We start from the raw sequence: 26,989 nt of genomic DNA, 5'->3' as shown, positions 1-26,989 counted from the left end.
TTTGTTGTATAATACTTAATGAATCTGCCAATCTGAAATGGTTTGAAATGGTATGATTAGACAATAGCTGAGCCTTAAACTATAACAATCCCACTGTCATTGTCTTATTCTTGTCACCCTATTGACTGGGTTGACAGACCCCAATATATGCATTTGTTTTACTACCTAATTTTACTTTTAGAAGTTCTATGAAGCCAGCAGTAAGTAAATGAAATAACGCTTGCTGTGCTGCAGGTGGTAGCTAGTTTAGTTCTTCTTCTTTTTTCACTTAGTTGTAAGAAACACCGGTATATAAATCTGGCGTTTGCATGGGTTCTTTACATTGAAGATCAGATTACACAGGACAAGGAGTTGAATTTTGAAACAAAACTCAAGGAAGTGTGACAGATGTTTGTGTTCAAGAGTGCACACTTCCCTGAAGGGGTTAAATAGGGATTGTCATTGAGGAAGAGTTACATAACCCTCCAAAAACGAAACCCCTTGCAGACTTGCAAACACAAACAAACCAGTACAAAGACTTACAAAACAACACAAACAAACCAGATAAAGACTTACAAAACAACACAAAGACATACAAATCAATACAAATACTACAAACACACACAAACCAGTACAAACACTTACAAAACAACACAAAGACACACAAAACAACACAAACAAAGACTTGCAAACCAACACAAAGACATACAAACCAATACAAATACTACAAACAAACACAAACCAGTACAAACACTTACAAAACAACACAAAGACATACAATGGGAGTCCCTATTGGCATATACACGTTTTATGACATATAAAAATGCATTTCATCTACAGTGCTCTACAAGTACGTGTAAGAATGCGTTATCCTTACAAAACACTGAAGTAATCCGCAAAGTGTGTTATATATTGAGGTGATTGTGGAGTACCGTATTCAGTTTTCAAGAGCAGCTCACAATTCGAACCGCGTTCTCCGTTTCTCTGGCGTGTATTGGCCCTGCCGGGCTGCCGTAGCGGCGGTTGCTGTGGAGCAGACGGGCGCGGAAATTCCTGCGGGCTTCCGGAAACTTTATTGCAACTCGGAGCAGAGGGAGAGGGGAAGAGCGCTGAAACACAACAAATACCGGGGCGAAGGACCTCAAACACACCGGGAACTGAACAGCGACACCGGACAGCCACGCCACCCTGGAGAGAGTAGCAGAAGAAGGCGACAGACGAGCTCGAGTGAACTAGGTGCGTGTGTGAGCCCCTCCGATCACCTCAGAGCCGCGCACAGCCCCCCAGATCACCTCAGAGCCGCGCACAGCCCCCCAGATCACCTCAGAGCCGCGCACAGCCCCCCAGATCACCTCAGAGCCGCGCACAGCCCCTCGATCACCTCAGAGCCGCGCACAGCCCCTCCGATCACCTCAGAGCCGCGCACAGCCCCTCCGATCACCTCAGAGCCGCGCACAGCCCCCCCGATCACCTCAGAGCCGCGCACAGCCCCCCAGATCACCTCAGAGCCGCGCACAGCCCCCCCGATCACCTCAGAGCCGCGCACAGCCCCTCCGATCACCTCAGAGCCGCGCACAGCCCCCCAGATCACCTCAGAGCCGCGCACAGCACAGCCCCACAGCCCCTCAGATCACCTCAGAGCCGCGCACAGCCCCTCCGATCACCTCAGAGCCGCGCACAGCCCCCCAGATCCCCTCAGATCGAGCCGCGCACAGCCCCTCCGATCACCTCAGAGCCGCGCACAGCCCCTCACCTCAGAGCCGCGCACAGCCCCTCCGATCACCTCAGAGCCGCGCACAGCCCCCCCGATCACCTCAGAGCCGCGCACAGCCCCAGAGCCGCCACAGATCACCTCAGAGCCGCGCACAGCCCCTCCGATCACCTCAGAGCCGCGCACAGCCCCCCCGAGCCGCGCACAGCCCCCCACACCTCAGAGCCGCGCACAGCCCCCCCGATCACCTCAGAGCCGCGCACAGCCCCTCACGATCACCCTCAGAGCCGCGCACAGCCCCTCCGATCACCTCAGAGCCGCGCACAGCCCCTCCGATCACCTCAGAGCCGCGCACAGCCCCTCCGATCACCTCAGAGCCGCGCACAGCCCCTCCGATCACCTCAGAGCCGCGCACAGCCCCTCCGATCACCTCAGAGCCGCGCACAGCCCCCCCGATCACCTCAGAGCCGCGCACAGCCCCAGAGCCGATCACCTCAGAGCCGCGCACAGCCCCTCAGATCACCTCAGAGCCGCGCACAGCCCCCCAGATCACCTCAGAGCCGCGCACAGCCCCCCAGATCACCTCAGAGCCGCGCACAGCCCCCCAGATCACCTCAGAGCCGCGCACAGCCCCCCCGATCACCTCAGAGCCGCGCACAGCCCCTCCGATCACCTCAGAGCCGCGCACAGCCCCCCAGATCACCTCAGAGCCGCGCACAGCCCCCCCGATCACCTCAGAGCCGCGCACAGCCCCCCCGATCACCTCAGAGCCGCGCACAGCCCCCCCGATCACCTCAGAGCCGCGCACAGCCCCTCCGATCACCTCAGAGCCGCGCACAGCCCCCCCGATCACCTCAGAGCCGCGCACAGCCCCCCCGATCACCTCAGAGCCGCGCACAGCCCCTCCGATCACCTCAGAGCCGCGCACAGCCCCCCAGATCACCTCAGAGCCGCGCACAGCCCCTCCGATCACCTCAGAGCCGCGCACAGCCCCTCCGATCACCTCAGAGCCGCGCACAGCCCCCCCGATCACCTCAGAGCCGCGCACAGCCCCCCAGATCACCTCAGAGCCGCGCACAGCCCCCCAGATCACCTCAGAGCCGCGCACAGCCCCTCCGATCACCTCAGAGCCGCGCACAGCCCCCCAGATCACCTCAGAGCCGCGCACAGCCCCCCAGATCACCTCAGAGCCGCGCACAGCCCCCCAGATCACCTCAGAGCCGCGCACAGCCCCCCAGATCACCTCAGAGCCGCGCACAGCCCCCCAGATCACCTCAGAGCCGCGCACAGCCCCCCAGATCACCTCAGAGCCGCGCACAGCCCCCCAGATCACCTCAGAGCCGCGCACAGCCCCTCAGATCACCTCAGAGCCGCGCACAGCCCCTCCGATCACCTCAGAGCCGCGCACAGCCCCTCCGATCACCTCAGAGCCGCGCACAGCCCCTCCGATCACCTCAGAGCCGCGCACAGCCCCCCAGATCACCTCAGAGCCGCGCACAGCCCCTCAGATCACCTCAGAGCCGCGCACAGCCCCCCAGATCACCTCAGAGCCGCGCACAGCCCCCCAGATCACCTCAGAGCCGCGCACAGCCCCCCAGATCACCTCAGAGCCGCGCACAGCCCCCCCGATCACCTCAGAGCCGCGCACAGCCCCCCAGATCACCTCAGAGCCGCGCACAGCCCCTCCGATCACCTCAGAGCCGCGCACAGCCCCCCAGATCACCCTCAGAGCCGCGCACAGCCCCCCAGATCACCTCAGAGCCGCGCACAGCCCCTCAGATCACCTCAGAGCCGCGCACAGCCCCTCCGATCACCTCAGAGCCGCGCACAGCCCCTCCGATCACCTCAGAGCCGCGCACAGCCCCTCCGATCACCTCAGAGCCGCGCACAGCCCCTCAGATCACCTCAGAGCCGCGCACAGCCCCTCCGATCACCTCAGAGCCGCGCACAGCCCCTCCGATCACCTCAGAGCCGCGCACAGCCCCTCCAGATCACCTCAGAGCCGCGCACAGCCCCTCCGATCACCTCAGAGCCGCGCACAGCCCCTCCGATCACCTCAGAGCCGCGCACAGCCCCTCCGATCACCTCAGAGCCGCGCACAGCCCCTCCGATCACCTCAGAGCCGCGCACAGCCCCTCCGATCACCTCAGAGCCGCGCACAGCCCCACCGATCACCTCAGAGCCGCGCACAGCCCCTCCGATCACCTCAGAGCCGCGCACAGCCCCTCCGATCACCTCAGAGCCGCGCACAGCCCCTCAGATCACCTCAGAGCCGCGCACAGCCCCTCCGATCACCTCAGAGCCGCGCACAGCCCCCCAGATCACCTCAGAGCCGCGCACAGCCCCCCAGATCACCTCAGAGCCGCGCACAGCCCCCCAGATCACCTCAGAGCCGCGCACAGCCCCCCAGATCACCTCAGAGCCGCGCACAGCCCCCCAGATCACCTCAGAGCCGCGCACAGCCCCCCAGATCACCTCAGAGCCGCGCACAGCCCCCCAGATCACCTCAGAGCCGCGCACAGCCCCTCCGATCACCTCAGAGCCGCGCACAGCCCCTCAGATCACCTCAGAGCCGCGCACAGCCCCCCAGATCACCTCAGAGCCGCGCACAGCCCCCCAGATCACCTCAGAGCCGCGCACAGCCCCCCAGATCACCTCAGAGCCGCGCACAGCCCCCCAGATCACCTCAGAGCCGCGCACAGCCCCTCCGATCACCTCAGAGCCGCGCACAGCCCCCCCGATCACCTCAGAGCCGCGCACAGCCCCTCCGATCACCTCAGAGCCGCGCACAGCCCCTCCGATCACCTCAGAGCCGCGCACAGCCCCTCCGATCACCTCAGAGCCGCGCACAGCCCCTCCGATCACCTCAGAGCCGCGCACAGCCCCTCCGATCACCTCAGAGCCGCGCACAGCCCCTCCGATCACCTCAGAGCCGCGCACAGCCCCTCCGATCACCTCAGAGCCGCGCACAGCCCCTCCGATCACCTCAGAGCCGCGCACAGCCCCTCCGATCACCTCAGAGCCGCGCACAGCCCCTCAGATCACCTCAGAGCCGCGCACAGCCCCTCCGATCACCTCAGAGCCGCGCACAGCCCCTCCGATCACCTCAGAGCCGCGCACAGCCCCTCCGATCACCTCAGAGCCGCGCACAGCCCCTCCGATCACCTCAGAGCCGCGCACAGCCCCTCCGATCACCTCAGAGCCGCGCACAGCCCCTCAGATCACCTCAGAGCCGCGCACAGCCCCCCAGAGCCACGCACAGCCTCCCACCTCAGAGCCGCGCACAGCCCCCCAGATCACCTCAGAGCCGCGCACAGCCCCCCAGATCACCTCAGAGCCGCGCACAGCCCCCCAGATCACCTCAGAGCCGCGCACAGCCCCCCAGATCCCCTCAGAGCCGCGCACAGCCCCCCAGATCACCTCAGAGCCGCGCACAGCCCCCCAGATCACCTCAGAGCCGCGCACAGCCCCCCAGATCACCTCAGAGCCGCGCACAGCCCCCCCGATCACCTCAGAGCCAGCGCACAGCCCCTCAGATCAGCCCCAGAGCCGCGCACAGCCCCTCAGATCACCTCCTCAGAGCCGCGCACAGCCCCTCCGATCACCTCAGAGCCGCGCACAGCCCCTCAGATCACCTCAGAGCCGCGCACAGCCCCCCAGATCACCTCAGAGCCGCGCACAGCCCCCCAGATCACCTCAGAGCCGCGCACAGCCCCCCAGATCACCTCAGAGCCGCGCACAGCCCCCCAGATCACCTCAGAGCCGCGCACAGCCCCCCAGATCACCTCAGAGCCGCGCACAGCCCCTCCGATCACCTCAGAGCCGCGCACAGCCCCTCCGATCACCTCAGAGCCGCGCACAGCCCCCCAGATCACCTCAGAGCCGCGCACAGCCCCCCAGATCACCTCAGAGCCGCGCACAGCCCCCCAGATCACCTCAGAGCCGCGCACAGCCCCCCAGATCACCTCAGAGCCGCGCACAGCCCCCCAGATCACCTCAGAGCCGCGCACAGCCCCCCAGATCACCTCAGAGCCGCGCACAGCCCCCCAGATCACCTCAGAGCCGCGCACAGCCCCTCCGACAGCGCGCACAGCCCCCCAGATGCTACCTCAGCCGCGCAGTAGCCCCCGTCACCTCGCCAGAGCCCCTCGGGACAGCCCAGTCCGTCAGTCTCGGCGCAGTGTTAGGCGGAGTAAGGCGCCGACTGTACCCTGCGGCACCCCGCGTGTCACCGGGGCCCAGCGCATAGTCGGCAGTCTCTCCACGGCGCCGCCGCTGCCCATCGGGGGTATCAGTGGAGTCTCGGCAGCCCGTCGTCTGGGGGGCTAGTGGCAGTCACTCGGCCACGAGTGTTCGCGGGTCTACGTTGATCTAGTGGCAGTATGCCGGTTCGCGTGTCGACGCCGACGGAAGTTGTTGAGTCCCTCGCGCCGCGGCCCGCTCGACGCCCGACGGCAGCCTGGAGTCTCGCGAGCGCTGTTTTCTGCTTTTGTGCAGATTTGGTAGTGTGTGGTGGCCTTTGGTTTGGTGATCCCGTCTCGCGAGCTGTCTGTTCTTGCGGAGGCTACGTCGGACGCTCGTCCGGACGCACGCCTCGCCCACCCCCCACTCCGCGGGGGTACTAGTGGAGTCCTCCGCGCAGCACGCTTCGTCGGGACGCGTCCAGTCGGAGTCTCGGCACGCCCGTGTGGTCGGGGCGTCTTATGTGGAGTCTCGGCCGCCCCCTCTGTCCGGGGGGTCTAGTGGAGTTCTCGGCGCGTGTTACGGAGCGCTGTGGAGCTTCTGTCGCGTCGTGCCTCGGGGAGCGCCCTAGTGCGAGTCACGGCGCCCCGCCGCTGGGGACGCTAGTCGTGGTAGTCCTAGGGCACGTCGTGTCCGGGGGCGCTCTACTATGTGGAGTCCCGGCCCCGCACGCCTCGAGAGGGGGGGGGGTGGGGGGGGGGGAAGGAGGGCGCTAGAGGCCTAGCGCCGGAGTCACTCGGCAGCGTGCTAGGGGCTCACCCCGGCTAGGGCGTCCTGGGCCCCGTGTCGCGAGGCTAGTCGCGACGTCTCTTGGCACCGGCCTGTCCGGGGAGGCTCAGTGGCGTCATCCGGAGAGTGCGTTAGGGGTCCTCGGGGAGTCTCGGGGTTGCACTCGGGGAGAGCCAGGGGAGTCTAGGGCTTGTCGGGGGGTATAGCTCCGGAGTTCCCCTCGGCGCGTCCGTCGGGGGGCTAGGGATCTCGGCCGCGTGTCGGGGGTTAGGGGCAGTCTCGGCGGTGCTCAGGGGGGTTAGCGGGAGCTTGGGCGTGTCGGGGGGTTAGGTGGAGTCATTCGGCGCGTGGCTCGGGGGCGCGCTAGTTTTTTTCTTTTTTTATGGAGTCTCCGGAGAGTATTCGGGGAGGCGAGGGGAGCTCGGCGCGTGCTCGGGGGAGGCTTAGGGGAGTTCGGAGAGTGTCGGGGAGGCTAGTGGAGTTCGGCGCGTGTGGTGGAGGCTAGTGGAGTCTCGGCGGTGTCGGGGAGGCAGTGGGAGTCTCTCCTGGCCGCGTGCTTTTTCGGCTCTGGGGTAGGATCTTAGTTGAGTTGTCACGGACCCGCGTGCTCTCTCTCTTTGCTCGGGGGGTCTTAGTGTTGGAGTTCTCACTCTCCGCAGTCCCCTTGTCCTCTTCGGGGGCTCTCTTCTTCTGACTCTGTTCGGGCCTGGCGCGTGTATCGCGTAGGGGCGGTCTAGGGGGGGTAGTATGGCGCGTGTTGTCCGTCCTCGGGGGGTATAGGGGAGATCGGGCGCGTGTAGCGGGAGGACGAGTGGAGTCTCGGCGAGTGCACTCGGCGAGGGCTAGTGGGTATCGGCGCGTGGCGGGGAAGGATAGTGGAGTATTCTCGGCACAGCCGCGCACAGCCCCCCAGATCACCTCAGAGCCGCGCACAGCCCCCCAGGTCACCTCAGAGCCGCGCACAGCCCCCCAGAGCCGCGCACAGCCCCACCCTCAGAGCCGCGCACAGCCCCCCAGATCACCTCAGAGCCGCGCACAGCCCCAGAGCCAGATCACCCTCAGAGCCGCGCACAGCCCCCCAGATCCCCTCAGAGCCGCGCACAGCCCCGCAGATCCCCTCAGAGCCGCGCACAGCCCCTCAGATCACCTCAGAGCCGCGCACAGCCCCTCCGATCCCCTCAGAGCCGCGCACAGCCCCCCAGATCCCCTCAGAGCCGCGCACAGCCCCTCGGATCCCCTCAGAGCCGCGCACAGCCCCCCGGATCCCCTCAGAGCCGCGCACAGCCCCTCAGATCCCCTCAGATCACCTCAGAGCCCCTGTCTGTGCTTCTTGGTGTAAATAATAAACACGAATCTAGTAACCAACAAACCGGACTGTACAAGACTCGTTTAGTGCAAGACACCTGTTTCAGCAGAAAACGACACTTCACAGGAAAACAACTTGTGTTATAATACGTATGCATTAATTAGCTTTAATACAAAGATTGAACAAATATATGGAAAATATGTGTGATTTGATAAATACAACAAAGACAGTTGTTTCCGAGTTAATCATATACATTTTATTCTAGTGTGTAACAACAATCAAAAAAATATACCGGTCTAGGCTGCAGTTCCGTAGTTGCTGGGTGTAATTCTGTTACACAGTTGAGTCCTGTGAAGTTGTCCTCACGACAGTGACGTGAAAAACACAGGCAAATAGATACCAGTGCTAGCAGGCAGACTGCTTCTGGGTTAGAGACTGGGATCAACAGGGATTGTGTTGTTGCCTGCAGTTGAAATCGCTGTGCTGTGCTGTGCCGTGCCTCTGCTGTTGTTGTTGTGCGTCTTGCTAGTTCTGACACAGTAGGCAGTGAGTGATTGTGGCAAAGTGGCTAGTGGAGGGGAACAGGTATAACGGTGATGCGATGCAGGAGTGACAGGCAGACAACAGTTTCCAGTGAAAAGGTGCTTTTATTTATAATCCAGGTCTGGTGACCGTTAAATAATAAATCCCCGGCTATACACAACAATGTGTAAAGCACGGGGATAGCAATAACACAGACACAGTCCCGAACAAAACGAACACACGGTCACCAGTCCTGGGTGAGTGCAGACGTGCTTGTGGTGGGTGAAGACACTGTATTTCGTGACGGTTCCGTGCAGTGGTGATCCGGATTGTGCTGACCCTGGTCGACAGCTCCGGACCGGTGAGTTAACTGTCTGGTGGTGCAAAACGCAGACAATTACAAAACAAACACAACAATACACAACACGTAATTCTCTTTACACCGAGAGCTCCTCTCTCGCTCCTTCTCTCTCCGAACATTTACCCAAACGAAGGAGAAGACCAGCGTTACCCTGGCCCCTATATGTAATCCCGCATGATATCGAGATGCCTCTCGTTTATCTCTCAAATCAATACGGTCTTACAACAGAGTCGCGCTTCCCTCCAGGCTGACCCACTTCCCTGACCCGGAAACGAACTGTCAGGCCAGCCCTTCCAGATGCTTCTCCTCCCGTTCTTTAGCGCCCTCACAGGTTGGGAGGAAGATTCATCACCAGAACTCATCTTTCCGTCACAGTGATGCATTGTGTATTCAGTGCAGACCTGACGCTACACACAATGGCATATTGAATGGATGTTTTCCAATGCACGCCTCACCACCAGGAGAGCTTCAGTTCATTTGCACTAGTTTACCTCATCGGTGACATAGACACTCGACCAAAAGATGGACGTTAATACAACAAACACATGTGGTAGTATTACATTCAGACAGGTGTGGAGGAGATGGGTCAGTTTCCTACATTCAGACAGGTGTGGAGGAGATGGCTCAGTTTCCTACATTCAGACAGGTGTGGAGGAGATGGGTCAGTTTCCTACATTCAGACAGGTGTGGAGGAGATGTCACAGTTTCATACATTGACAGGTGTGGAGGAGATGTCAGTTTCCTACATTCAGTCAGTTTCTTACATTGACAGGTGTGGAGGAGATGTCTCAGTTTCTTACATTGACAGGTGTGGAGGAGATGTCTGTCAGTTTCTTACATTGACAGGTGTGGAGGAGATGTGTCAGTTTCTTACATTGACAGGTGTGGAGGAGATGGGTCAGTTTCTTACATTCAGACAGGTGTGGAGGAGATGGGTCAGTTTCTTACATTCAGACAGGTGTGGAGGAGATGGGTCAGTTTCTTACATTGACAGGTGTGGAGGAGATGTCTGTCAGTTTCTTACATTGACAGGTGTGGAGGAGATGTCAGTTTCTTACATTGACAGGTGTCAGTTTCTTACATTGACAGGTGTGGAGGAGATGTCTGTCAGTTTCTTACATTGACAGGTGTGGAGGAGATGGCTGTCAGTTTCTTACATTGACAGGTGTGGAGGAGATGGCTGTCAGTTTCTTACATTGACAGGTGTGGAGGAGATGGGTCAGTTTCTTACATTGACAGGTGTGGAGGAGATGGGTCAGTTTCTTACATTGACAGGTGTGGAGGAGATGGCTCAGTTTCTTACATTGACAGGTGTGGAGGAGATGGCTCAGTTTCTTACATTGACAGGTGTGGAGGAGATGGCTCAGTTTCTTACATTGACAGGTGTGGAGGAGATGGCTCAGTTTCTTACATTGACAGGTGTGGAGGAGATGTCTGTCAGTTTCATACATACATTGACAGGTGTGGAGGAGATGGGTCAGTTTCTTACATTGACAGGTGTGGAGGAGATGGCTCAGTTTCTTACATTGACAGGTGTGGAGGAGATGGCTCAGTTTCTTACATTGACAGGTGTGGAGGAGATGGCTCAGTTTCTTACATTGACAGGTGTGGAGGAGATGGGTCAGTTTCTTACATTGACAGGTGTGGAGGAGATGGGTCAGTTTCTTACATTGACAAGTGTGGAGGAGATGGCTCAGTTTCCTACATTGACAGGTGTGGAGGAGATGGCTCAGTTTCTTACATTGACAGGTGTGGAGGAGATGGCTCAGTTTCTTACATTGACAGGTGTGGAGGAGATGGCTCAGTTTCTTACATTGAGGGTTTCTGGTTGTCTTTTAGTTTCTTGTTTTCCCTCACTGCTCCCTGTCATGTCTATGCATGCTGACCTACTGGGGATGTGTTTTTACAAACAGTTGTGTCTTCTGCCCCCTGTCCAGCTCTAAGTGTACTACATCAAGCAATAACAACGTCAGGCTCACCTTAGCATGGCAGCAGAAACATACATGTCTTAAATGATAATGATCATCATTCATTCATTCATGCAGCATGTCTAAAACTTTTGCACAGCAGTGTGTGTGTGTGTGTGTGTGTGTGTGTGTATGTGTGTGTGTGTGTATTTGTGTGTGTAATCATTTTGACACTACACTTGTAAGTTAGTGTCAATCTAAAAGTATGCTTTAACCTCCCCTTCTATAACCATTACAGCTATAAGATACTGCATCATCTACTGTACAATTGATTCATTTTGTTCTATAATAGGTTTCTCATTGTCTCAGGATATTTATGTGATTGTGTGGGTATACATTTAGAAGATATCCAAGTTCAGCCGAGCAATTATCTTGAATGCGAAACACATGTAGAGTTAGATATTGCCCAGCCTAGACTTGCTCTTGAAAGTACTGTGTTTATACTTTGGTGGAGGCAAAGGATGCTGTGATTCCAGTGGCCAGGGGGACTTGCTTATGCCAGTGTGCCAGTTCAGACCGCTCATCACCATCTCCTTGCTAGATTTACTCAGCTGTTAGGAAACTTTCTCAGCAAAACAACATGTAGCAACTGCTGTTGATACAGTAAACACCAGTCTGGAACATCAGAATTAGTTGATCATTGAACAGATGGGGCAATAAGAGGATCATACCAGGGTCGGGTTTCTGGAGCACAGCTGCTGTTTGCTCAGACTTAAAGTGATAGATACCCATGTCAAGCTCTGTCATTCAGTTATAGTAGACAGACGGGATCCCTACCTGCTTCTCTACATACAGACAGTGCCATTCAGGTGTTCCCGCAACACCATCTGACATAATGTGGAACAGTGATGTAAAGTAGAAACGGGAACAAGAGTCATTGCAATCTCTCTCATACTCTTCTGCCTTGTCAGTCTCTGCATTCACACCACTTCATCAATCTCTATTGTAATGGTATTTTATTTGACATTCTGTAATAAGCAGGTTATTAAGTGATGTCAAGTTCTTGCCTTGACCTTGTAAGAAATAGCCCTGTGTGTTCCTATGGATCACTGCTCTTTATGGGTTTGTGTGGAAGAAGATGGGGTTGCTAGTGTCTCAGTCAGTCAATGCGTGGGATCTTGCTTGAATTTCCAGGAGCTGCCATGGAGGAGAGTATCCGCTTGGTGTCGTCGGGGGAGGATATAAAGATCTGGAACTCATCGTCGATGACAGTAGTGGATCAGTTCAACCCCCATGCCTCCACTCACCCTGTCTCCAGAGTCTGCTGGAGCACCAACAATATCCTTCACACACTGAGGCAGTGGTTAATTAAATAGTTCAGTAGTAACAGTACCTTTAGAAAGTTAAATGATTTATTGTCTGAAACCACAAGGTGGTTATGCATGTAGGGACTAACAACAGAGCACTGGAATCTGAACACGCACATTTGACCAAACCAAACGCAGCACGTTTCTGTAATCTGAGCAAGGAAAAATGGATAGCTGTGTGATATGCATCCCAACGGCATGTACACTGGGCAGTGATGGATCGAAATCCAATGGCCCTTTATAGTAACTCTACAGTAATCCAGCATATTAGTTCGTACAACTGAATTTACAGTACCCCTAGGAGAAAATATTGTCCGTACAGATCCTAAGTACTGTATAAATAGCTGTTGTATTGTGTAAACTGCAAGGCTTAAATGTGTTCCTAATGGAAAGTTTGGTCATCAGTCTTCAATAGCAGAGCACCTTAATATGAGTGATGCTGGAGTTTGTGTGTACAGTTTGGACATTTGCTGTCTCTTATGGAAGCTGACATGGGTCTGTGATTGTGTTGAAAACAGATACATGTTCATATGTTTAAAATGGTAATGAAGATGGTGGGAATTGTCCTGTGTGACTTGCCTGTTGAAATGCGATATAAGGGATCAGTTGCCTATGTTGCAATGGCCTTGACTCCTGGCTCACATCATTTCCTGGTCAGTGCCTGTTCTAGTGGGGATAAAATTGTGGTATCAAGCTGCAAGTCCTCCCCAGTCCCTGTTCTGGACCTTGCTGAAGGGGTGAGTACAGCATACAGTATAATTTATTAACACCTTCCAATATTACAATGGGATCAACCAATAAATACAATACAGATGTGTTGAACTGTGTTTGTTTATTTAGCATGGAATTCTGGGTCATGTCTGTGAAGTTATTGGATTTTATGTAAGGAGTGTTTTTGTTTTTTTTACTGGATTTCAGAAAAGACAGACCTGTGTCAATTTAAATTCCACGTCCCAGTTCATTGTGAGCGGTGGCCTTGACAACACCGTCAACATCTGGGATCTGAAATCTAAGAAGCTGCACCGTTCCCTCAAGGTAAAGTCAATACAGCAGTATTCAAAACCCTTCAGTAAACACACTTCTGTTGAGCTGCTTGTGCACTGAGTACAGAGAGGGGTTCAGGAGCTGCTTGTGCACAGAGAGGGGTCCAGGAGCAGCTTGAGCACAGAGAGGGGTCCAGGAGCTGCTTGAGCACAGAGAGGGGTTCAGGAGCCGCTTGTGCACAGAGAGGGGTTCAGGAGCAGCTTGAGCACAGAGAGGGGTCCAGGAGCTGCTTGAGCACAGAGAGGGGTCCAGGAGCAGCTTGAGCACAGAGAGGGGTCCAGGAGCTGCTTGAGCACAGAGAGGGGTTCAGGAGCCGCTTGTGCACAGAGAGGGGTTCAGGAGCCGCTTGTGCACAGAGAGGGGTCCGGGAGCCGCTTGAGCACAGAGAGGGGTTCGGGAGCCGCTTGTGCACAGAGAGGGGTCCAGGAGCCGCTTGAGTACAGAGAGGGGTTCAGGAGCCGCTTGTGCACAGAGAGGGGTCCGGGAGCCGCTTGAGTACAGAGAGGGGTTCAGGAGCTGCTTGTGCACAGAGAGGGGTCCGGGAGCCGCTTGAGTACAGAGAGGGGTTCAGGAGCCGCTTGTGCACAGAGAGGGGTCCGGGAGCCGCTTGAGTACAGAGAGGGGTTCAGGAGCTGCTTGTGCACAGAGAGGGGTTCAGGAGCCGCTTGTGCACAGAGAGGGGTTCAATTTAACACATTGTACCTTTTCTATGGTAAATCTTTTGTCACCAGTTATTTGGTAGGAATCAAGTTGCTTAGAACAAGATTCACATAAACCTGTAAAACGAGCTGTACTTCAAACATGTAAAAACACATAGCTGCTTGTTTAATTATACCCATAACTTACTGCACTCAACCAGCAAAAACATAATAAAAGGTAAACTAAGATACAAGTTGCCAAAATGTCAAGTAATGTTGTGATTTACACTGATATGTGTGTCTGCTTTCCTTTTTTTTTTTTTTTTTTACTTTACAATGCTCTGTGGATTTTAACTGTAAATGCTGTGACACTTGCACTGCTGTGTTGCCTTCATGCTCTCAATCTGGTCTGGTTGCTAAATTGTGCTGTTTGACCCTTCTCATCAGGATCACAAGGATGTAGTTACCTGTGTGTCCTTCAATGGAAACGATAGCTACATTGCTTCTGGGTCAACAAGTGGTGAAATTATATTGCACAGCATTACCACCAACCTGTCCAGCACTCCTTTTGGTCATGGGAGCACACAGGTAGGCCCTTTACCCCTAGATGATTTGGGAAGGGGGAGTAAAAGGGAGGTTCTACATGACAAGTCAACCACTATGTATGACAAGAGAATATTAATATGCATGATTTGTGATCCAGACTTTTAAAAGAGAAGGTAATGTGTTTCCATTTTAAACACTGCGATACCGACAACACAGTGTTCTTTACCACTTTTAAAACAATTATTCTATTGAAGTAAATCATGTTGTTGTGTAGCCTATCCAGGATTTGAAATACTCGTCTGTGAAGAAGTCCCTGATGGGCAGTGTGTCTGACAGTGGCACAGTGGTTCTGTGGGACGCCAACACTCAGAAACCCCAGCACACCTTTGAAAGCGCTCACAAGGCTCCTGCCTGCGGGCTGTGCTTCTCTCCCGCTAACGAGCTGCTGTTTGTCACCGTGGGGTTGGATAAGAGGATCATCTGCTATGACACTTCCAGCAAGAAGTGAGTGCTCTTCAATGAGGCAGCACTCTGGGGCACATGCTTTGGCTGCAATAAGGATATTTTTTGCATTTTCATTCCCTTGAAAGGTAAAATAAAAATGATGCCAAAGTTTTTATTTTTGTAATGAGGTGCACGGAACCGAGTGATGCTAACTTATGTAGAGATGCTAGCTTGTATAGAGATGCTAGCTTCCTTCCCTTCCTTCTTTGGAACTCTCTTCCAATCGCTGTCGCTCCGGTTAGAATTTCTGTGTGGCACACAGGTACAGAGGTGTCAGCTGCAGGGTCTGGAAAGCCGTTCTTGTAAATGGTTGTTAAGGTGTGAAGAATGCGTGTGTCTGTCCTCCTCAGGGTCCTGCGAGGCATGGTGGCAGAGTCCCCCCTCACTGCGATAGACTTCATGCCAGACGGAGCGGTCCTGGCGGTGGGCTCGTCCCGAGGGAAGATCTACCTGTATGATCTCAGGATGCTAACGTCTCCAGTGAAGACTGTGTCCGCCCACAAGACGTCTGTGCAGTGCCTAAAATTCCAGCACTCCCCCTCCCAGACCAAGGCGAGTGTCTGCAGCTCCCTGTTACCAGCTGAGAAAATAAGAACATAGGAAAGTTTACAAACGAGAGGAGGCCATTCGGCCCATCTTGCTCGTTTTGGGTTGTTAGGAGCTTATTGATCCCAAAATCTCATCAAGCAGCTTCTTGAAGGATCCCAGGGTGTCAGCTTCAACAACATTACTGGGGAGTTGATTCCAGACCCTCACAATTCTCTGTGTAAAAAAGTGCCTCCTATTTTCTGTTCTGAATACCCCTTTGTCTAATCTCCTTTTGTGACCCCTGGTCCTTGTTTCTTTTTTCAGGTCGAAAAAGTCCCTTGGATCGACACTGTCAATACCTTTTAGAATTTTGCATGTCTGCATGTGACATGCATAGTTCTGGTTGCTCTTCTTTGCACTCTTTCTAGAGCAGCAATATCCTTTTTGTAGTGAGGTGACCAGAACTCAACACAATATTCTAGATGAGGTCTTACTAGTGCATTGCACAGTTTTAACATTACTTCCCTTGATTTAAATTCAACACTTTTCACAATATATCCAATTGTCCTGTTGGCCTTTTTTTATAATGTCTCCACATGTCTAGATGAAGACATTTCTGAGTCAACATAAACTCCTAGGTCTCTCTCTCTGACTTTTATATATTTTGCTAATCTATTGTACAGTTTGTGTATGTTCACACAAAAAATATTACGCATAAGGCGTTTGCCACTGGAGGGTGGTGTTAATACATTCTTACTATGCATTACATCTAGTGTTCAGCTTATTTTACTGTCATCTAAACTACAAAACACAGTGTAATTTCCAGTGCTGACACATGCAGAACGATGCTGAGAGTGAAATGCTATTTTAAGTAGAGTTATCTTTCCTATACTACAGTAACAGCCTGCCGTTTTGAGTTTACTTCTCTTTTCTTGTGTACGTCTGCAACCTTGAGCTTTTTCAAAAGGACCACACACTCAAATGTTACATCTGCACAGTCAATAGAAATGGTATGCCTGTGGTGATAACGAGGGATGGAAACAAGACTCCTATTACATAGCAGTTCCACCCATTTCAGGTTTTAATACAAACTTGATTAGCCACATTGTGTATGTAACAGGTTCAGGTGTGTCTTAATAAAAACCAGGAATGGAATAACACTGCCCTGCAGTGGGAGTCTTATTTCCATCCCTGGTCTTAACTGTTATATGTCCCCCTTGTTTTTACAGTCATGTAGCAAAACTTCTGCAAGCAAGTCCTCCACTGCTCTGTCTGCCAGCACCTATAAGAGAGCTACAGTCCAGAGCAGCACAAGAGAGGCTCTCCAGAAACCAGCAGCACCAGCAGCCCAGCACACATCCGGTACACCGGCATCTGGGGAGAGAGGAGACGGGAGGCAACATAACTCAGGTTGGGAGAAACTGGCTGTCTGCCTTTCTCTCTAATGCAGGAGTGTTTTTATATAATCCTTTACAAAACTGTTATGTTGTTGTTTTGAATGATGTAATTGCAGATGTCTGCATTGGTAATTGAAGCTCATGAAGTTGAATTAGAATCTTTGTGTACAGTGCAGTTTTATGCCTTGCTCACCTGACCTATTTCATCTTTGCTTGTATCCAATATTTTATAACAGAAATGCCTCGCAGCACCAGCCTGGATGTCTTCCCATCAAAAGAGACAGACAGTCTGAAGAGCATTAACCGCTTTCCCAGCTTGGAAAAATTCGACACCGTGGGGAGAAACAGCCTGAGTGACGTGCTCTCTCCAGTGCGAGACGGTAAGGCACCAGAACTGCTGGTTTCTGGAGAATCAATATTACACTGGCTCTTGACATTAGGGCTAGTTTAATTTAAAATACTTTGGCTTAGGGATTGCTATAAAACCTGATGTACCTGCTATGTAAAGCCATCACAAACCACAATGACTTTTTTTCTAAGGTTCTCTATAGTACTCCTTAGGAGTTTGGAACTCTCCCAGTTTGTACAAAGCCTGCATCCCAGAACACTAACTGAAGGTTATCATTGTTTGCTTCTTTCTTTCTTTAGATTACACCACACAGAAAGGAAGCGGAGACTGCTCGAAAGGAGATGGTACGTCCTTACAATCGACAAGGCTTTTAAAAAATCTTTGAAATGTAAAGTGCATTGAGAGAGTGCGTGCTACATTGTTCTTCACCTGTCCTGTTTGTGACTGCCTGCATGCAACTCGTCCCCAGCGCAATGCCTGGTTAATGGCTGTGTTTGTGCCACTCGTCTTCTCTTCCTCTGTTTCTCAGGGCTGGATTTCCTCTCCCAGTTCACCAGCGGACTGCCTGCCCGCAGAGCTCCTCTGGGGACTTCCGCGGTGCAAACCAGCCCTTTCAACATGTTCGGGGACTCCCCGCAGCCAGTTCGAGAGGAGGAGGAGGAACCCAAACGAAGCCAGGCACAGCTGGGACTCCAGGACACCAAGACGGTACTGCATGCCTCCACAACATCCACCTGTTCACATCCACCTTTACTGTGTTAAACAACCATCTAGAGAACCACTGATCAGGGCTTGAAACTCGCACTAGCCCTGCACCCAGACTTTGGCTTTCAGAACTTCTCGTTTAGGTGTATTATTGAAATAACTAAGTGTCAGGAGTTTGAACAATCAGGCCTCTACTAAATCTGCCCTGACATTTCACATCATGCTTGAGTCACATCTGTAGGTTTACTTACTGTTGACCATGTAGCTTCAACTTATTTAACCCTTAGCGGTTCGTTTATTCAGCGCTTGCCAGGTGCGTCAGGTTCAATTTATTTTCACACGCGGTGTTTAATTATTTTTTTTTTCAGAGTAAAACAGGTTTAAAAGTCACTGAATCGCAAAAGGACACTCAGTACTATATCTTCAGCCAAGCCCCACCCCTTGTTCGCTGTATTTTTCACATACCTCCTCAATAATGCAGCCCAAGTCATTATTTTATTACTATAATATCTCCAAAAGCTCTGGAGATGTCAGTGATATTCTCTGAGCGCTGGATGCAGAAGCAGCTGTCTCTTTTGTTTATGTCTGTGTTATCTGTGGTGCATGGGGCTGTCAGATACGCCCTGTGGCAAGGTAGCCAAAGTGAGGAGACAGAGTCGGAAAGTGCAGCAAATAAAATACTTTTAATTAAATCATAGTCAACACACAAAACAAAAGGGCACGATGGCCAAATAGACACACAAAACAATGTAAACAATCACTAATAAACAGCTAGCAAAAACACTGCTAACACACGCTCACTCTCACTCACCACTGCCAAACAGGTCCGCTCACTTCCAACCAATCTCCTTTTATACAGGTGCCTGGACTAAATGATTAATTAACACTTCATTAGTCCAGGCACATTCCACGCATTCCTCACACAAACACATTTACTCACAGATCCAACCCTGCAGACTCACTCACATGTATTTGGCAGGGAGGAATTTAACCCTCTCCCTACCGATCCAAAACAAACAATAATGCAAATCACAAACTATAGGGGCCGGGCAGGCACTACATCACATGCCCCTTTTATGTATTTCTTTATTTCTTTATTTATTTTTCCGCTTCACTGGGCTCCTATTGGTCTCAATCAGCCATTGAAAGGTTTTCTCTGCTTTTTCCAGAGAAAAAACGACTAGAGACTGGTGCTTTACGTCTTTTTTATGATGTCAGACAGGGTCCGACATCGGACCGGAAAGTGAAAATTGTAACGTTGGACCTGGTCCCATATAAGGTCTAAAGGGTTAAAATTTGAAGGTAGTTCTGAAACCAGGACTGGGTGCAAATTACTTTCTTTAGCACAAGTTATTGAGAGTATCAGAATCTGGGGGTGCATGGAGGCAGTTGTCTGTCTGTCTGCTTGTATGTAGAAGGTTACAGTTTAACAGTGAATGTAGGTGGTAATATACTTTTTCATATTACCAATAGCTCTAATTTTATATTTACAGCATGATGGGGGATGCTTGTTGCATATTTAACTAGTGCATTTCTGATCACGTTTCTGCACAAAGTGAAAACAAATTTAACCTGAGTCAGCAGCCCTATCTGAGTTCGTTCTGCGTGTGGCTGCTACTGGTTGATTCACCCCTCTCACAAATCAGGACATTTAGTCTCTGGGTTCTCTAATTTTAAATATTAGAAAATAAATTCCTGCAGGTGTGAAACAGGGTGCTCATAGCTGCAGCATAATGTATTTGATTAATACAGTAAGTAGGATTATGGCAATGCTGCAAACTGACTTTCTGATGTGTGTTCAATCTAAGATTTCAAGCAGCTCCACCACTGAGCCAGTGAGCATGAACACTCCAGGGATGCTGGCCAGCTTTAAATCTCCAGACATGAGGGAGAAGGATGTCCAGTACGAATCTCCAGTGAACGGAGCGCTGCCTTCTGTACCAAGTGAGTAAGAACCAGTAACTAACCCACGAGGGCCACTGGATTACCACCTTAACCTGCACACAATGCTGCATTACCCACTCCATTAACCTGCAGTGAAATAATACTTTAGATTTTAAAACAAAGCATGAAATAAACCGTGCTGGAGGATGTGTGACGACGGTGTTCCGAATTAACCCGGTTTCTTTGTTTGTCTCTCAAGATTTGAGCCCAAGCCCGGGAGTTTCTGCTGCTGGAGTGGCTTCCTCGTTGTCGGAGAGGATTGCCGATACCATCGGCAGTGACAGCAGCAGTGCGCCGCTGACCTCCATTCAGATCCACTTCATCAGGAACATGATCCAGGAGACGCTGGAAGACTTCAGGTACAGGACCTGGCACATGCCTTTTCACATGGGCTAAATATATTCAAAGAAGTATGCAGTACATGCTTGCCATGTTTTTAATGTGCTATTCTTTACAGTGCTTGCCTGTGCTTTACCATGCTTTTGCTATGCTTTATTTACACTTGTCCAATTACTTTAAATGTATTTATTTATTTTAATTCATGGACGTTTTGCCACTACTAAGTTCTGTATAATCTGCAAAGTCTATTTCTCGACAACAGTATTCTTACCCTTGCTTTTTGACTAAGTCTGTTTCTTGTCTTTTTCAGTGCCTTGACGTGTTCTATTTATTATAGGGGCTTTGGAAATGTAATTAAATTGTAAAATCAAAGTGCCAAACAGGCAGACAGTAACAAACTGAACCCCACCGTTGCCCAGCGGATGATATAAAGCTAAGGAGCCACAGACTACAATTAAAAGTGTGATTTTTGTAGTGAAGTATTCTCATATACTATATACAGTTCCGTTCCATTTTTTGTTTGTAATTGAAAGTGTGATTACGAGGTGATGCATTGCAATATACTATTATTTTGTAAGAAGCAATTTTTATGAAATGTTCTGTATGCTTCCAGTTTGCCAGTATTCAAATGTATCAATCTTTTCCATAACATAAGATAAAGGTTGGCTGACATTTGTTCATTTTTCCTAACTTTTCTTAAACTGCCCTTTTGTTTTATGCTTTGGAACATAATGGTGTTTTTTTTTGTTCTCTTTAGAGAATCCTGTCACAGGGATATTGTGAACCTGCAGGTGGAGATGATCAGGCAGTTCTACATACAGCTGGTGCGTGTGAATCTCCTGTGTGTATGAATGTTTGTGTCTACATACAGGGATTAGTTTAGTACTTTCATACCAAGTGCGAAATTACAAACCCATCTTGAGGATTTTTTGCTTTTATGTAAACATTTGTAAAAGTGGGCATGCTTGTATTAGGGGTGTGGTCACTTACGTATTGCATATGTGTTGTTTCTGGGGGCGCTTTGGGTGGGCAAGAGGTTTTTAAAGTGCAAAACGAGAAGACACTCGACGGGGCCAACTAAACACATTCGCTTTTTTAAAATCATTTTTTCTTTTTTTTTTTATAATTAAAAAAACACAATACCTAGTTAATGCAGTTCTCCATGTCTTTAGCATTTGGCGCTTATGGCAATATAAGATGTACTTGAATGTCTTAAGGGTGTTGTTTTGATTGTCTTGAGAGATTGTGTGGTTTCTAAATCTTCACATGACATTGAACTGCATTACGAAGCCTTTCGTGTTTTGTTTTTGCAGAATGAAATCCACTCTCTGATTGAAAGGTACTCCGTTACCGATGTGCTTGTGGCAGAAATTGAAAAGCTGAAAGAGGAAAACAAAAAACTCAGGACCAGTTTCTGAAAGCTGCCCCTCTGTGCCGACAGGACTGTGCTTGTCCCATGGAGGATATTTCTATGTGAACAGACATGCATGTTTTCAGAGGCCCTGCCTAGTGCTGGGGTGGGGTGAGTGAAGAGATTGATGAGCTTCTTTATAAAGGAGCGCTTCCTCTGTGAAGGGAGCTGACTGCTCCCACGAGAGAGCTCTCCTCTGTGGTAAAACAAATGGTGCCTTGATATATTGTAACGTATCATTCAGTTTAGGAATCTGTCCTTTAACAGAGTGAGCTTTGTCATGTTCCTGAAGCTTCAGAAGACTCTCGGTGCTATTACCTGTGTTTGGGTAGAGTCCCCAGTCTGCAGGAAGCTATGCAGATGATATTAATCAGTACTCCTCTCTACCTCTTTGTAACGAGAGTTCCAGCAGTAACACTTCCCTCCTATACCTCACTCTAATGCATTAGTCAAACATACCTTCTGATTTGTAAACAGATGTTTATACCAATTTCCACGGACTCAACAGTCCTGTTAACCTGTTCAGCGTGTCCTTTATAAAGTTGTGATTCTACAGATGTGTTTACTGGTGTCCTGACTCATCTGCAGATGTCACATGGCTACTAGTCTTCATTATTTGGTAACCCATTTGGTAATTAAGACACATGTGGCTTCCTTTTGGTCAAAGAACTCAATGGAGCGATTTGCCCCCCCCCAATTTTTTATAAATATGAACCTCCCCAGTAAATATTAGTCTTTGGGTCGGCAGTGGATAGGCCTGTAAAAAACACGGGCTGTTTGCAGACCAATATCCACTTCATTGGTCAGGGGGTAGAATAAGTATAATTTGTCTATTTAAACAAATACATCTGATCATTGCTTATGAAAATCAAAATTGCTTTATTTGTTTTGACTCAACTGAAAAGCTTGCCATACAACTAACACTAAAATGAAAGCAATAAATACCAGATCCTGACTGCTTGATATTCAGGGGGAGGGTTATTAAGTGCTGCTGCTGCTGCTGTGCTCAGAAGCTGTCTTGAGGTTCCCATGCATTCAGTAGATACCCCTCCATACCCTGGCCTGGAGCATGTTTCTTCATGGGCCAGTAAAGCTGTCTGGGGAAGTTTTTAAATGTATTCATCAGTGGAAACTTTCTGATTCACTACCAGGCTAACCGGAGAGATACAGATTAAAACAACATATTTCTTAACATTAGAAGCTGTGTTGAGCACTGAAAGTATTAAGCGCTCTGAAAGTTCATTGCACTTGCATGCTACAGTTTTAAACCTGGGTGTGTAGAGAACACGCAATGGAGTGGAGTCTCTGTCATTTCATCAGCTTTGCTGCAGCTTTCTTTTGTATTTCAAACCAGAAATGCCTTGGCTTGTAGAATCAGCACAACTCGTAAATGTTTACTACATTTGTACCTTCTGTATAGATTTGTAAAGAATAAAAAGTGAGCTCTGTATTTGAAATGTTGATCTGTTGTGTGTTGTTGTGGTTACTGTTAGGGCTTGAAAAGCATTCTCAAGGATAGTGTGAGTAGTGGGCTATACATCGTGGAAATGGGTTATGTGGTCACTATATGTTTTGCATGCTGGAAGATGCAATCTGGCTAATGTGGAACTTCACGGACTATAATTGAAATATCACCAGCAAGTCGCAGATTGAAGCCTTAATCTTTAGTGTTGTACAATCTGCTAACAATCAGATGAAACAGTACTATGACTCAAAGAGTAACTTTAGTGTTGTGCAATCTAGCTTTCGTTCCAACAGTGGATTAAAAGATATTACAACAGCCTTAGATAATAAAAATCTAAGACTTTAGAAAATTGATATGAGTGATAAAGCAAAGTTATGTTTTTCTGAGGTAAACAAATGGTGCCTTGATATATTGTAACGTATCATTCAGTTTAGGAATCTGTCCTTTAACAGAGTGAGCTTTGTCATGTTCCTGAAGCTTCAGAAGACTCTCGGTGCTATTACCTGTGTTTGGGTAGAGTTCCCAGTTTGCAGGAGGTTAATGCACTAACTGTCTCCCCTGGAAGTTCACAAAAACCTACAACTTCAACGCGTCAAATCTGCCGGTTTTATTAACATTTTTTTTTAGTGGTCCAGGACCAAGGAATTAAAATCTTACCTGGGAAAAGTACAAGTTCCTTCCAAATTTGTCCACTGTGTGAGCCCAATTGCATTATCTGCTGTGCAAACAGTTACCCTGGCATTGGGAACAAGAGCAAGAAAAGGTCTTTCAGTCACGTTTTACCGTCTCTGTATTAAACAAATCAATCCCTGTTTTATATATATATATATAGATAGATATAGATATAGATATTATTTATTTATTTTTACACACACAGTGTTCCCTCAATGCTTTTTAGATACTGAGAAACTTGCCATTTTGACTGAGAAAGGGTAAATTATCAGTGAGAAACCTTCGGCCACTCGTTAACCCTTTTAATATATTTTTGTTGCATTATACAATTTTGAGACGATATTCCAACACAAGTATCTCAACCATTTTACAATTTACTTTAAATCTAAAGAAGATATTTATTGTGGCTCTGCGTCTGAATTTTGAAACCTCCTCTAATCCTATGCAGCCCTGTCGGTTGTTATCAGATAGCCTGCATGCTTAACTGGTGGCCTGCATAAAATTGCTTTATACTACTGCAGAAAACACTGGCATCTGCACTGCCTTGAGTTGTAACCATCTTTAGGGCTACTAATTGTTCTATTCTTGGGAATAGCAAATTCCGTTTTTCAAAAACGTCCAATTCCATTTGTTCCCACTTTTTATCAACTTATTAATTATTAAGTATGGCATTGAACATACATATATTATGTTGGTAGTTAAAATAAATAAATTGAATAAATATTACCTTTTTTTTTTTTTATTTATTTTTTTTTTAAATCAGACTCTTGTTGCTCTAATAGTAAGTAAAGCACCTGAAGACACTTCAAAGCTGTCATAATGTTTATAGACATCACTTGGCTCATTGCTGGCATTAAAATAAGCAGGAAAACCTAATAATTATATTACAACAGTTCAGAAAACCAGATATTAAAGATATTAAACTTTGTCCAGATATTAAACTTTCTTTCAAATATGGGCAGAGGTCCAAGGTTTTATTTAGACCATGTGGTTCCATACTTGCTGGAACATCTTCGGAACAAGGACGGGGTCAACCATCCCAGCAATGAAGGGGCAGACCAGGATCCAGAAAACAAGGAGGGGCAAGAAACAGGAAACCGGCACCCCCACGAGATGACCACCAGGAACGGGACATTCCGCAAATTAACATTTCAATTACGACCTTCTAAAACAGGATTGACAGTACTAAACAAGGGTTTATCCTTTATCCATACCAACAACGTAAATGCATTTAAACTAACAGTGTATTGCTATACATTTTTTAGAAAAATAAATTTAAGACATTATTTTTCAACAAAAAACCCCAAAAAACTTGCAACTATGGTACACAATCCCATGGGTAAATTCAAGAAGAAATCTACGTTCTTTCCAGTTGGAGTACTAAATCCCACACTAACTACTTTTAGTAAACTAGTAGAAAATGATATTAATAATATGCTACGAAAACATCCAACGCCAAAGCATTCCAACATGAGCCAACAAGAGAGAAAACCCATTAAACAACTACAGGACAACTAGGACATTGTAATTACAGTGGCTTGCGAAAGTATTGACCCCCCTGGGCATTTTTCCTATTTTGTTGCCTTACAACCTGGAATTAAAATTGATTTTTATTTGGATTTCATGTAATGGACATACACAAAATAGTCCAAACTGGTGAAGTGAAATGAAAAAAATAACTTGTTTAAAAAAATTCTAAAAAATAAATAACGGAAAAGTGGTGCGTGCATATGTATTCACCCCCTTTGCTATTAAGCCTCTAAATAAGATCTGGTGCAACCAATTGCCTTCAGAAGTCACATAATTAGTTAAATAAAGTCCACCTGTGTGCAATCTAAGTGTCACGTGATCTGTCGCATGATCTCAGAGCTGGGCTTTACGGAAGAGTGGCCAGAAAAAAGCCATTGCTTAAAGAAAAAAATAAGCAAACACATTTGGTGTTCGCCAAAAGGCATGTGGGAGACTCCCCAAACATATGGAAGAAGGTACTCTGGTCAGATGAGACTAAAATTGAGCTTTTTGGCCATCAAGGAAAACGTTATGTCTGGCGCAAACCCAACACCTCTCATCACCCCGAGAACACCATCCCCACAGTGAAGCATGGTGGTGGCAGCATCATGCTGTGGGGATGTTTTTCATCGGCAGGGACTGGGAAACTGGTCAGAATTGAAGGAATGATGGATGGCGCTAAATACAGGGAAATTCTTGAGGGAAACCTGTTTCAGTCTTCCAGAGATTTGAGACTGGGATGGAGGTTCACCTTCCAGCAGGACAATGACCCTAAGCATACTGCTAAAGCAACACTCGAGTGGTTTAAGGGGAAACATTTAAATGTCTTGGAATGGCCTAGTCAAAGCCCAGACCTCAATCCAATTGAGAATCTGTGGTATGACTTAAAGATTGCTGTACACCAGCGGAACCCATCCAACTTGAAGGAGCTGGAGCAGTTTTGCCTTGAAGAATGGGCAAAAATCCCAGTGACTAGATGTGCCAAGCTTATAGATACATACCCCAAGAGACTTGCAGCTGTAATTGCTGCAAAAGGTGGCTCTACAAAGTATTGACTTTGGGGGGGTGAATACTTATGCACGCTCAAGTTTTCTGTTTTTCTTGTCTTATTTATTGTTTGTTTCACAATAAAAAATATTTTGCATCTTCAAAGTGGTAGGCATGTTGTGTAAATCAAATGATACAAACCCCCAAAAAATCAATTTTAATTCCAGGTTGTAAGGCAACAAAATAGGAAAAATGCCAAGGGGGGTCAATACTTTCGCAAGCCACTGTACATGTGCCCTTAAAGAGGGTTCAATTATGTTTCAAAACGTAAATGATTATGTCACAGAAGTTTTAATACAATTAGGTAACATTCATTTCTATGTGCAGCTCAATGGAAACCCTATATCACAATTTAGAGAAGAAAGAGATGAGATCCTTGGTAAAGCTGATAGTCAATTTTTTTTTTTTTTTTTTTTTTAAATAGACCATACAGTAGCTCCTGTATTTTACATTCTACCTAAAATTCATAAAAATCCTTCTCGCCCTCCTGGAAGACCAGTTGTGAGTGGGGATGACTCTGTTTCAGAACCATTAAGCCAATTCACTGATTATTTTAACAAATGATTTACCATCTTATTTATCAGATAGTCGTGATGTGATCAAACTGCTGTCCCAACACAATCTCCCTCAACAATCTTATCTGGTTTCATTTGATGTAGAAAGTGTGTATACAAACATACCACATGAAGGAGGCTGGAGGCACTGACATTTTTTTTTCAAAGATAAAATACTTCCAATGCATTTTCTGTTTTTCTGTTTTAATTTAC

General features: G+C 48.9%; 1 protein-coding gene across 1 annotated transcript; it reads left to right on the top strand.

Moving 5' to 3' along the window:
* Positions 1 to 999: 999 nt before the first annotated feature.
* LOC121320124 (protein NEDD1-like) lies at positions 1,000 to 22,977 on the top strand. Its single transcript, XM_041258383.1, has 15 exons — positions 1,000 to 1,215; positions 11,952 to 12,095; positions 12,767 to 12,861; positions 13,043 to 13,159; positions 14,254 to 14,394; positions 14,627 to 14,856; positions 15,207 to 15,408; positions 16,614 to 16,794; positions 17,018 to 17,161; positions 17,430 to 17,474; positions 17,660 to 17,838; positions 19,644 to 19,779; positions 19,979 to 20,138; positions 20,876 to 20,942; positions 21,432 to 22,977. Exons 2-15 carry the CDS (start codon positions 11,960 to 11,962, stop codon positions 21,534 to 21,536), a joined length of 1,938 nt encoding a protein of 645 aa, XP_041114317.1. The 5' UTR covers positions 1,000 to 1,215; positions 11,952 to 11,959; the 3' UTR covers positions 21,537 to 22,977.
* The last annotated feature ends 4,012 nt before the right edge of the window (positions 22,978 to 26,989 follow it).

This window comes from Polyodon spathula, chromosome 8 (assembly GCF_017654505.1).
Source record: "Polyodon spathula isolate WHYD16114869_AA chromosome 8, ASM1765450v1, whole genome shotgun sequence".
Lineage (NCBI taxonomy): Eukaryota > Metazoa > Chordata > Actinopteri > Acipenseriformes > Polyodontidae > Polyodon > Polyodon spathula.
This window is presented reverse-complemented; position numbering and strand designations above follow the sequence as displayed.